The sequence below is a fragment of the Otolemur garnettii genome, unplaced genomic scaffold, assembly GCF_000181295.1.
Source record: "Otolemur garnettii isolate 467f Iridium unplaced genomic scaffold, OtoGar3 scaffold00268, whole genome shotgun sequence".
Taxonomy (NCBI): domain Eukaryota; kingdom Metazoa; phylum Chordata; class Mammalia; order Primates; family Galagidae; genus Otolemur; species Otolemur garnettii.
The window spans coordinates 634,400-647,299 of NW_003852663.1; the positions used below are offsets into that span (position 1 = coordinate 634,400).

Consider the following 12,900-nt stretch of genomic DNA (forward strand, 5'->3'; position numbering starts at 1 on the left):
CCGTCATTGTTGTTTTTGGCGGGTCTGGGCTGGGGATTCGAACCCGCCACCTTAGGTGTACATGGCTGGCGCCTTAGCTGGTTGAGATATAGGCGCCGAACCAGGAAGCATTTTATTAATCTTGTGATTAAATCTCAGAGTTTTGGAGGGCCTGAGGTCTTGGGATGTGATGTTCAAAAGTACTTCTTAACCCTTTTCCTCCTTATTTATGTAAAACAGAAAGTCTAGATGGGGCTGCAGCTGGCAAATTGCTCCAGGTCAATAAAGCCAGTAAAATAGTTTAAAATAGTTTTGTCAGGATCTGCTTCTGACACCACTTGTCAGGGCCTGGGACTGGCCAGGTCTCAGGCCTGGCTTAGGTAGGTTCCAGATGTGGAACGCTAAGCTACCTTGCTCAGGAACAGTTTCTCTTAGGTGCTTGAGGGATATCTACTTTAGCTGGAGAGAGAGAGAGAGAGAGAGAAAGACAGAGAGCATGAATCTTAGAGAGAGTAAAGTAGTCCTCTTAGAACAGATAGATCTTAGTCTTTAGCAGACCTTGGTAATCTTCAATAGAGAGATGCCGTGCTGGCATTCTGCAGGCAGGAGAGGAGACAGAGTCAGTAAGCGAGTCTGTGATAGAATGTGCAAGCTTTTTGACCACCTTCTCCTCCAGCCTAATATAAGGCTGCGCTCGTGCCACTAAAGCAGTCTTCTTAGAACAGATAGCTCTTAGTCTTTGGCAGAGCTTGGTAATCTTCAGCAGAGAGATGCTGTGCTGGTGTTCTGCAGGCAGGAGAGGAGACAGAGTCAGTAAGCGAGTCCGTGATAGAATGTGCAAGCTTTTTGACTGCCTTCTCCTCCAGCCTAATATAAAGCTGAACTCGTGCCTCTCAACACCACAGGTGTAGAGACTGCCAATTCATCAATGCTCTCATCTCTCGAGCTCTCTCATGCTTGTTAGGACTCAATCTCTCTCCATGCCCTTTTCACCAAGGTGTTCCATTACAGGTATTTCCTATAACTCACTCCACCTAGCCATAGGGTATACAGGCTGCTACATAGTTTCCCTTTCAGGACAGGCCTTTGTTATGGTGAACATTTTGGGTATATTTCAAGATTTCAAATATTTAGCATATTTTGCCCAATATCCTTGACCAGCTGCTGAAAGATCCAGACTTGGAACTCTTTGTAGATTAAGGTGACCAGACGTCCCGCTTTTGGAGGGATAGTCCCAATTTTTAATAATTTGTCCTGCCTCCCGTGGCTTTTTTAAAAAGTCCTGATTTTTGGAAAGAATGCATGACAAGCTAGGGAATGGGGGTGGGGGAGGGGAGAACGGGAAGGGAATATATGGTTTTCGGCTGCCATGCGGCTATTTCACCAGGATATAAGTTTTATATTATTTTTGTTAATTTTATAATGTTAAACTTTAATAATAAATAATTATTGAGAACTGATTATCGAGAACTGATTATTGCGAACTGCTTATCAAAGTTCCCATTGTTGATCAGTTGTTAGAATTTGACGACCATTGTTTGGACTTAATGAACAATGGCACTTTTTGGCATTGGCAACCACGAAAACATTTTGTAACTGTCTCTCAGACTATACACATCGTACTGTGTGTTAGTGCTAGTTAAACATGTGATGTCAACAAATCAGCTATTCAGATAATTTAGGTAAGTAACTTATTTATTTATTTCATGAATTTAGCAGACAGTACTTGTATTATTTATATTTTATAGTGGCGGCAAAAAGTCTAGCGCTGGCCTTGAAAGTGACACTAATGACTTACGAAGTATCATTATTAAAAAAATATATTAAGGCTCAGTGCCTGTGGCTCAAGTGGCTAAGGCGCCAGCCACATACACCTAAGGTGGTGGGTTCGAATCCAGCCTGGGCCCACCAAAACAACAATGATGGCTGCAACCAGAAAAAAAAAAATAGCTGGCCATTGTGGGCACCTGTGGTCCCAGCTACTTGGGAGGGTGAGGCAGGAGACTCACTTGTGCCCAGGAGTTGGAGGTTGCTGTGAGTGGTGATGCCACAGCACCCTACCCAGGGGGATAGCTTGGGGCTCTGTTTCAAAAAAAAATATTGATAAGGAAAAGGTTAAATCTTGGGCATCAGCAAAAATCACAGTAGAGAACAAATGGTTAGAAATATTTCATCATTTTGAAACAAACCATGTTCCATACAATAATGCACTAAAAATTGTGGGATACACGCTGTCCTTACCAGGAACTAGTGCTGCGACTGAACACATTTTTTCTATGGTAAATGAAGTGTGGGCATCAGAAAAATCACAATTAAGTTTTGAGACTTTGAAAGCCATTTTATGTGTGAAATATAATTTAACAAATTCTTGTGAAAAATTTCATGACCTTTTAAACAATGACAGCAATCTACTAAAAAAATTCACTCAAATGAGAAATATGCCAAATAATAAAATAATATTATACATAATTTTTAAAAATGTATTATATTTGTAAATTGTACTTATGTTGAAATTAAAAATATATATTACAATACTATTTTTGCATTCTATGAAAATTTTTGTTGCTCCATATAGACCAAATTTTTAATTAAGACTCCCCCTCCACGGTCAATGGTGTCCCGCTTTACCAATGTTAAAATCTGGTTACCTTATTGTAGATAGAAGCAGCTTTGTCAACTCTAGGGGAGAAAGACAAGCTGGCTATGCAGTGGTTGCTCTGAATGAGGAACATTTTGGGCATATTTCAAAATTTCAAATATTTCAAGATTTTCCCCTATGCATATTTACTCAGGCTTCAGCCAGCTCCCAGTGTATGGCTGGAACAGGGCATGTTGACTGTCTGAAGAGTTACCTGGCAGGGGTTGGCCAGATCTGTTTTTGCTTCTCATGGGGCCAGTGAAGCTCTTTTCAGTTTGTTGTGATGGATCGAGGCAAGGATCCCTTCCACCTTCACTGCTGTGAGTGTAGTCAGAGTGATGGTGTAGGCCCCTTCAACTTTGATTTGAGGGGAACCGGGTTCCAATCCTTGATCCAGACTTGGTCCCCTGGAGAGAAAGGATATACAGACACAAAAGACTAAACAGAACACAGTTAATTACCCAAGTGGAGATCTTCTTTGCTATTCTTCCTAGGGCTTCTAACTGCTTATGCAATTCAGTCTCTCCCAGTCCTTTGAGGAGTCCCTAGTAAATTTCAGTGGATTGGTGAAGGCCTGTTATACATTATCTCATAAGGGGAGTACCCTGACCCTTTAGAAGGGGTACATCTAATATTGAGCAAGACCGGTGGCAAGGCCTGTATCCAATAAAGCTTTGCTTCCTGGCAAAGTTTACTGATTCCTGCTTTTATTGTTCTGTTCATGTGTTCTACTTTACCTAAGCTTTATGGCCTATATGTTACATGTAGTTTCCAGATAATATTCAAAGCTTTGGCTGTCATTTACACTATTTCTGTTATGAAGAATTCTACCTATCCTAAGTACATGTAGACCAAACTAGTAAGTACCGGTTTCCTCCACATCTGGAGAACTCAGTATAGTCCATTTGCACAGCTTCAAAAGGGGCTTCCCTGTAGGACTGAATTTCAGGCAGCAGGGATGGTCCCTGTTTAGCACTGTGCTGGTTGAATGTCACACAATGCTGGCTGACTTTCTTGGCAAGGGTGGCCAAGAGGGAATCTAGAAGTATCTTCCCAGAAGCTTCTGAATTTTTTTTTCCTGTCTTAAGTGTGTAGCTTCATGCATAGTAAGGACAACTGCTGGCCTCAAGAGATGGGGTACTACAACTTTCCCATCTGGAAGCCTCCTCCATCCTTCTCCAGCATCTCTAGCTCCCTCTCAGTTCATCCATTCTCTTTCCCCTTCAGAATATACAGGGGTTAAGTCTGGGGCCCATGGAATTAAAGAGGTAACAGTGGCAGCCTAATATGGGAGGGTTACTGCCTTCTTAATTTCAATGTCTGTCTTTGCATTCTTCTGTGCCTCCGGGGTTCCTGTTCTTTGATGCACCTGTCAATGGATGACTGCTACTTGCTTGAGTTTGCACACAGCCTCCAGTAGCTGTAGAATTTCACCTGGGTATTTTAAGTCTATTCCCCCTGTTGTTAGAAGCCCTCTTTCTGTATAAATAGCCCCATGTAAATGGAGGGTAAGGAAAGCAAAACACGAGTCTGTGAAAGTGTTTATGCTTTTTCCTTCATTCAGTTCTAAGGCTCAAGTCAATGTTATCAGCTCGGCCCTCTGAGTGGATGTTCCTTGGAGTAAGGACTTTGGTTCAATCACCTCAATCAGAGTAACCAGTGCATAGCCAGCTTGTCTTTCTCCCCTAAAGTTGACAGAGCTGCTTCTATCTACAAAGAGTTCCAAGTCTGGCTCTTTCAGCAGCTGGTCAAGCAGGACTGGCCTGCTGGAGTACACTGCCTTGACAAACCGTACACAGTCGTGTTCAAGTTCCCCATCCCGACTGGAAGCCAAGTAGCAGGGTTCAAGGAAGATACAACCTCTATAACCAGCTTCGGATTTTTACACAGTAAGCTTTGATATTTGATGAGGCATGAGTTGGTCAACCAATGGTGCCCTTTGATGTTCATAAGACTGACCACTGCGCATGGTACCCGGACTCTTAAGTTTTGTTCCTAAGTCAACTTATCAGCCTCTTGTACCAGCATGATAGTGACTGCAAGTATCCTTAGGCATGGGGGCCATCCTTTTGAGATCCCCTCAAGTTGCTTAGAGCAATAAGCAACTGGTCTTACCCAGGATCCAAAATTCTGGGTGGGCACTCCCCTAGCTGTTGTATTTCTTTCTGACATGTACAGTTCAAAAGGCTTGGCCAGGTCAAGGAGGCCTAACACTAGGGTTGCCTGCAGTTCTTCCTTTAGTGTCTCGAAGGCTTTTGGTTGGTCAGATTGCTACTCTATTGGCCCTTTTTCTCCCACCCCTTTGTGGCTTCATACAATGGTTTGGCCAGTCTGTATATTTCACACAGCCTTTCATAGAAATCCCCAGGGCTCTAATCTGGCTTCTGCATGACTTCAGCCACCTTGTATATGTTTGTGGCTTTCTGGCTTCTCTACACTGACAGGGACAAAGTCAAGATTGGGTCCAGGTAAGTCTGAGCCTGTTCTCTCCTCGGACGGTCTTGCTTCCTGGTCAGGGAATCAGAAACATGGCAGGAAGACCAGGCCCAATGGAGAGAAAGAATACCCAAACACCTTGTTTAAAATAGGAAGGGCTTTATTCCAGCTAGTGGAGCATAGGCAGATATGAGTCTAAAATGGCTATGCTCCATAATTGGCTTAGTCTTCTCCTTTTTATCTCCAGTCAGAAAGTTCTGGCCAATGAGTACCTTTCTCATTGGTCAGTTTGAATCAAGCTAGAGAAGCTGGCTCTGGCTTAGAACCGCAGGGCTGTAAAGAAGCAGAAGCAAGCATTAGTTTCCAGGTCCCAGGAAAGTTTCTACAAATTCCTAAGAGCTGAGTGACGGCTCAGCACCTGTGGCTCAAATGGCTAAGGTGCCAGCCACATACACCTAAGGTGGCGGGTTTGAATCCAGCCCGGGCCCGCCAAGCAACAGTGACGGCTGCAACCAAAAAATAGTCAGGTGTTGTGGTGGGCGCCTGTGGTCCCAGTTACTTGGGAGGCTGAGACAGGAGACTTGCTTGAGTCCAGGAGTTGGAGGTTGCTGTGAGCTGTGATGCCACAGCACTCTACCCAGGGGGACAGCTTGAGGCTCTGTCTCCAAAAAAAAAAAAAAAAAAAAAGAGCTGAGTCACCATGTGGAGGACCTTGGCAGGTGTATCATGGGTGTCTCCTTGAGAAGACGTCTGTTTCTTACACCTCAATTTTTCCAGGTATCCTGTCTCAATAGTGTCCACTAAGATTTATTCAAACTTAGTATAAAATATGAAAGTGAACAAATGTGATGCAAATTTTAAACTCTGCCCATTGCCTGAAACCTGGAGGAACCCAAGGTACAATCAATTGCTAACTAAAGGTAACTATACATGTATTTAATATTTTACCACTGTTTCTACCTCTATATTTAATTTAGCAATTCAACCCCCAAAATGGCATCTCAATAACATTTTATCTATGTCCAAAGCAAACTGCAATCTCTATTGCCAAAATTTCTAGACTTATTTAATGAATTACCTAAAATTGTGGTCAGATTGAGCATTATCATTATCTTAAATTATGTTAAAATTATCTAAAAATATCCAAAGCAGTTTCCTTAGAAGAAAAAAATGTGAAATGAAAAGCATTATCAACACATTTCCTTGTACATTACAGTTTGGGAACACAGAGAAATGTGCACTTAAAAAATAGTATTTGTATGGCAGAGAGTGAATCTCAGTCAGCAGTAACCAGATATGTTCGAATTTAGTTACAAGTTTGGGATCTTTTAAAATAGCATCACTAAATTCCACAAGAAGTATAATAAACTAAAACAATAAAAACTAATAGTGTAATTATAAGCTCATGTTTAACTCATTATTTTGGATACCTGATTAAATACAGCTCTAAAAGTATAAATAAAAAATTATATACTCCTTGTTTGTGACACTGAATTTCCAAGGCACCAAGGGAAAAGGGAGACCAACCTCTCATTTAAATACCAATTGCTTATGGCAAACATCTACACAATATCAGATAGAAAGTCAAACAAATAAAATTACATAATAAGCAAACTCAAATCACAGTGTTTTAAAAAATGTAATCATTGGTAACATTCAAAGAAGGCATTGCATCATTAACATTCTGTTCTAGACGATGATAGTCCACTGTTTGGGGACAAAGGGTATTGTGCCATTTCCTCCTGCTTTGCATCATAAGGAAAATTTTCCTTCTGTTGTAGTACACAACACAAATGACAGCAGCGCAAAAAGCGAAAATAATCACATAAACAAGGAAATGGCTATTTTTCTCGCCTATCTTTAGAGATAGGCTCTTCAAAGCTTTCACCGACTCTCCAATTTTCATGGAACCCTCGTTTTCTACCACGGTGTCATCTTTGGGGCTGGTGGTCAAGTCATCGCCCGTTATTTCATAATCTCTATTGCCTAACATGTCTCTGGAGGCGGACTTAGAACCGTTGAGTGTGAGATCTTCCTGTACGCCAGCATATACATTGTCAAAAGCTCCGTCTAGAAACAGACCAGGCAGTGAGGGAGGAGGGCTCACGGGTGCTCTTTCACTTTTCTCCGAAGCGGTCGTGGGAGGGAGCGTGAGACGATTTTCTTGTATTTCAGCACTCAGGTTTGGGACAGAATCGTTTGAATTGAATCGAGTTTGGTTTGGTTTAAGCGATAAGCCACTGGAAATAGCGACGGACGTGAGCAGGAGCTTCAGGAGGAGCAGCTGTACCAGCCCCATGAGAACGTGGATGCCCGATTCGGGCAGCGCTTTCCCTCCAGCCGCGCTCCTAGTCCTTCTGAGGGCGACAGCGACCCCAATAGACTCGACCTGGAGTCTGCGCTGTGTTGCTAGGCTCTACATTATGACGTCATACGCTGCGTAGCGGTCCGTAGCCCCGCCTCTAACTTTTTTTTTTTTTTTTTTTTGCAGTTTTTGGCCGGGCCGCGTTCGAACCCGCCACCACCTCTGGTAAATGTGGCCGGCGCCCTACTCCTTTGAGCCACAGGCGCCTCCCCGCCCCCCCCCCTCTGATCTTTAATATAAGAACCTGGCTGGGCACCCGTAGCAAAGTGGTTATGGCGCCAGCTACATTCACTGAGGCTGGCGTCTTCGAGCCCCGCCGGGGCCAGCTAAACAACAATGACAACTGCGACAAGAAAATAGCCAGGCGTTGTGGCGGGCGCCTGTAGTCCCAGCTGCTTGGGAGGCTGAGGCAAGAGAATCACTTAAGCCCAAGAGTTTGAGGTTGCTGTCAACTGTGATGCTACAGCACTCTACTGAGGGCGACAAAGTGATACTCTGTCTCAAAAAAAAAAAAAAAATTATTGTTTAAGCATTCCTACCAGTAATTGGCTCCAGATCCTTCTGCTTCAGGCAAACTGGCCTTGGCTGATTCTACTTGTATGTCTAGATTTCAAGGTGTTGGTTTACTCTGTGGCCTAAATTTTATGTTGCACCTCAGAAAAGTTGGTTTTCTATTTGTTCAGCATTTTTCCTTGTTATGAGAAGATTAGCGACGGTTTCCAAGCTCTTTATATGTCGGAGCTAAGGCTGAACGTCACTATTATATTTCTTAATTTTAAGACTTTCCATTTGGGCAGCGCCTATATCTCAAACAGTAGGGTGCTGGCCACATACACCAAGTCTGGCGGGTTCGAACTGGGCTGGGTCTGCTAAAACAAAAATGACAACAGCAACAACAACAAAATAGCCGGGAGTTGTGGCAGGCACCTGTAGTCCCAGCTACTTGGGAGGTTGAGGCAAGAAAATCGCTTAGGCTCGGCGTCTGTGGCTCAAGTGGCTAAGGCACCAGCCACATACACCTGAGGTGGCTGATTTGAATCCAGCCTGGGCCCGCCAAAAAGCAATGATGGCTGCAACCAAAAAATAGCCAGGCATTGTGATGGGTGCCTGTAGTCCCAGCTACTTGGGAGGCAGAGGCAGGAGAATCCCTTGAGCCCAGGAGTTGGAGGTTGCTGTGAACTGTGATGCCACAGCACTCTACCCAGGGTGACAGCTTGAGGCTGTCTTAAAAAAGAAAATCACTTAAGTCCAAGAGTTTGAGGTTCCTGTGAGCTGTGGATGCCACGGCACTCTACCCACAGCAACAGCTTGAGACTGTCTCAAAAAAAAAAAAAAAAAAAAAGACTTCCATTTGATTTTTCTCCCTACATTTCATTTCTTAGGTGAAATTTTTATTTTGTCATCTGTTTTTTTTCTTTTTTATTTTTTTGAGTCAGAGTCTCACTATGTAGCCCTCGGTAGAGTACTGTACTGTCACAGCTTACAGCAACCTCAAACTCTTGGGCTTCCAGGCATCCTCAAACTACTGCCTGAGAGCTACATGCAGCCTGCCTAGGACATTTATCTGGCCCGCCGGGTGTTTTTGCCACCGCTGCTTGTCCTGCTTAGCAGCCGACTTGTCCCAGGGCCCGCAGTCCGGCCCTCCAATGGTCTAAGGGACAGTGAACTGGCCTCTTGTTTAAAAAGTTTGAGGACCCTTGGGCCTTAAGAGATTCTCTTGCCTCAGGCTCCAAGTAGGTGGGACTACAGGCACCTGACTCAATGCCTGGCTATTTATTACTTTTTTGCAGTTTTTGGCCGGGGCTGGGTTTGAACCTGCTACCTCCAGCATTTGGGGCCAGCGCCCTACTCCTCTGAGCCACAGGCGCTGCCCGTGCTTGGCTATTTTTTATTGCAGTTGTCATTGTTGTTTAGCTGGCCTAGGCCAGGTTCGAACCCGCCAGCCTGGGCATATGTGGGCGATGCCCTACCCACTGAACTATGGGCGCTGTACCATAGGTGGTTTTCATTTCTAAGAAGCAGTTCTGTTCACTTCCATGTCCCATTGACTTTAACATTTGATGTTGCAGCTAAAATGTGTTTTGCCTTAAATCCTAATCTCAGATATAACCAGTGGTAAATTCCAGCAAGCATCATTCCAGAAAACTCCCTATATATATAAAGATATAAATTTATTTGTAGAAAGTGCGTTTTTCTAAGAAAAATGAGCAAAAGCAAGAAGTGAATAATTAAAATATCTCTATCCCTCTCTGGCTTACTTTATGAAATATGCCTTTTCACAGGTCCAAGGGGGAATGAGTTACTGAGAAGAGAAGAAGTAAAGAGATGAGCCATTTCCCTGTATTCTAGAAGATAAAGAAGTAGAAATAGAAACAGACAATTGCTCCAGGAGAAAATATGAAAGGATCAGGAAAGTCTTCTCTCTGGAAATCAGAGAAAGGCAAATTCTAACAAAATGGAAATGCACTTTATTTTGGCCTCTAGGATTGTTAAAGAAAAACCCGACAGTTCTAGTTTGCTAGGGGGGAAGAGAGAAAGGTGGGTACATTATTGCTTCGCTGCTGGTGGGAGGGGAAATTGGTAACCATGGCTCATTTGTGACATGTATCCCAGGTGACCAAGATCTGTGAAGAAGTGAAGTTTTTGATCTAGCCATCAGCTCCCTGTTGACCTCACAGAGACGTAATTCTAGCTGAGTGAAGAAGAAAGAAAGAAATAGCTCTGATTATGTGCAGGTTGGTGTGAGAATAAGGCTTGCCTGAGAAGTCTTAGGGTCATAGTTGGGGCAGAGTCAGATTCTTTTACACCCCCACCCCACCAAGCAACTCCTTTTAGTTCTCCAATGGTGCATGGGGCTGGGCAGAACTGATGCTGAAGACCTGGGAGTGATAAATGAGAAATGTTTGAAAGTCCTGAATCAGTAAATTGCGGGAACTGTGGTCTAAAATCCAGCGCTAAATATTCACAGACGCTAACCGATAGATAGTAGTTTGTTTGTCTGTCTGTAGGGGGCAGCATAACCCAAAAGAAAGAAAGAGGAAGCGCATGACGCGATTACTTGTTAGAGACTGAAGCAAGCCTGCATTTCTTCAAGGAAAAATGAGTCCAGAACTGGTCACAAGGGGGCGGCAGAGGCAAGTGTTAAACCAGAAGATGCTCTTCATTCTTGTCCTGTTTTCAGAAAACCCTAATCCCAGTCGTTTTTGGCTCTGGGAAAGCACTGTCAATATCTATCGGGAAGAAAGGGTAGGGGTGAAGTGGAGTAAAGCAGAAAAGTGGACACTTGTGGGAGAAGGGTGGGTGATAAAGCGGTGGGAGGGCAGAATGTGATGGGTACTTCTGAAAGCTTCTTCACTCTGGAGAGGGTGCACTCCAGACTTTTATGTCAGTGCATCTACCAGTCTCTATTAGTTCTTGTCTGTCTACCTTTAGAAAATAATTTGGGCAAGAAAGGGAGGCATATGCTCCGCAGAGTGTGATATTCTGGAGATAAAGGGTGGGAATGAGATGTCAGAGTCAGAACACAGAGATCAGAGGAAACTCGGTTTGTCCCTCTCCCAGTCTTTTTTCTTGCCCCCCTTTTATTTTGGTACAGGAAAAAGGTAAGTGCTGGAAATGAGATAGAGAGAGGTACATGCTCATAGGAGAAACATCTGAAAATTACAACCCTAAATCAGGAAAGGGAGATACAGATATTCTTGTACCCTGTGTGTCGATGTGACTCTCTGAGGAGACTTGTTTCAAAGCTGTCTACGTTGCCCCTAGGTCCACGTTGAATGTCAGTTAGAAAGCTTGTGTCCAGGAAAAGAATGCCTAACAATCTTCTTAGAACACTACAACCAGATGACTTTTCCTTTTTTAAGAGTGAGACCCATCTATGACTTATAATATGTATAGGATGTCCTCGAATGAATGACTTAGTGAAAACACGTCTATGGATGGGATCTATTATTCAGAAGAAGGTGCAACAAAGGAAGAAAAGACTGGAAGAGGTGAGGAGCTACTGACAGGGGTGGGGAAAGGTAAGGGCTCTGGTCTTCAGTCCATGGTCCAGGAAAAGCAGAGTCATGGGAATAAGACTGACATGAACCATAGGGAGTAAGAACGAAGACCTCCCAAAAAGGACACCACCACCCTCAAAAGTAATTGCCTTTTCCCCAGTGAAAATGATGACATTTTAGGGGAATGATGAAGTAATGTTAGTTGGAGTTTTAACCTCTTCAAGTGTCTTTTCATTCAGGGAAAAGCGTATCATGAGCCCAAGGATGCAGGTTTTTCATTTGGCCACAATATCAATAGTCCTTCGGCCAGCCTCTCAATGGTTGGAAACACGATCCCCACTCCTGACCCCACTGTTGGAGAGGCTTTGTGTGCCCCAGATAACTTGAATGCGAGTACTGAAAAGCAGGGCCAGATTAAGATGTACCTCATTGAAGTGTGTTGGGAGACTGTGTTATGTTGCTGCAACTCATTTCTGCAGCAGGCAGGATTAAATTTGTTAATAAGCATGACAGTTATTAATAACATGCTTGCCAAGTCCGTTTCAGACTTGAAGTTTCCTTTGATATCAGAGGAAAGTGGATGTGCTAAGGTTCAGCTTTTAAAACCACTGATGGGTTTGTCTGAAAAGCCAGTCTTGGCAGGGGAATTGCTCAGTGCCCAGATGCTATTGTCATCTGTGACCCTCTTTATCAGAAATGGAAACAGAGAGATGCCCGTGGAAACCCTTGCCCTGTAAATGGCCATCTGGAACACAATGAGACTGAATCGGCTCCGAACCCACTTGGCCTGCAGATGTCAAAGAATCTGCGGAGAGTGCTAGGGAAGATCCACCCTTAGCGATCACCACATCACTGGGTGAAAGTGCCAGTGCTAAATGGAGGACCACACTCCTTTCTATTGGCCAGGCAGGGGCTCCCACAGAGCTTTGAGTAATTCCTTGGTTTTGCAGTCTGCAGGCAAAGTGCAATGTAAATTACTCCCTGAAAGCCTCCTTCATGTGGTAAAGGGATCACTCTGGCTGCCTGCTGTGAATAAAGAACACCAAATCTTATGTTACCTGTGGTGGGGGTAGTCTCCCTCTCTGAGCAGGACCACGTCAGAGCTTGGGCTGAAAATGCATTTGTTACAGCTTAGGTTGACTTATTTTTCATCTACTCTCTTCTACACGAGCTGAGGGATGGGGAACCTATTCATCAAAAAAAGGGCACTCCCATTCTATCTGTTGTACTGACTTCACCTCTTCCACCCCAGTCCACATCTGTGTGTACCATCAATAAAGTTGTGTGCTTCGACTGGCAAAAAAGAGACCTAATCCTTGTCCTCGAGTATATAATCCGCATGAAGAGAAAACGAAAACCCGCATGATGAGTGCCAGCAGACTGGGGCATCTGCTCCCTGCCACAGGCACACTTCCCAGGGCTGACAGCAGGCAAGGGGACCAGCAGGCTGCAGTGCTCAGAATGAGCCTCAGGAAGGGGCT

The 12,900-nt window shown here is 44.0% G+C and overlaps 1 protein-coding gene across 1 annotated transcript; it reads left to right on the forward strand.

Moving 5' to 3' along the window:
- Positions 1–5,005: 5,005 nt before the first annotated feature.
- Positions 5,006–12,159, forward strand: LOC100961405 (protein ARMCX6-like). Its single transcript, XM_023508735.1, has 2 exons — positions 5,006–5,085; positions 11,613–12,159. Exons 1-2 carry the CDS (start codon positions 5,006–5,008, stop codon positions 12,154–12,156), a joined length of 624 nt encoding a protein of 207 aa, XP_023364503.1. The 3' UTR covers positions 12,157–12,159.
- The last annotated feature ends 741 nt before the right edge of the window (positions 12,160–12,900 follow it).

Excerpts from the sequence above, each read along its gene's own strand:
- LOC100961405 (XM_023508735.1), top strand. The coding sequence starts at position 5,006 with ATGACTTCAGCCACCTTGTATATGTTTGTGGCTTTCTGGCTTCTCTAC. Across the intron at positions 5,086-11,612 it reads AAAGTCAAGATTGGGTCCAG|TAATGTTAGTTGGAGTTTTA; the intron begins GTAAGTCTGAGC and ends GGAATGATGAAG.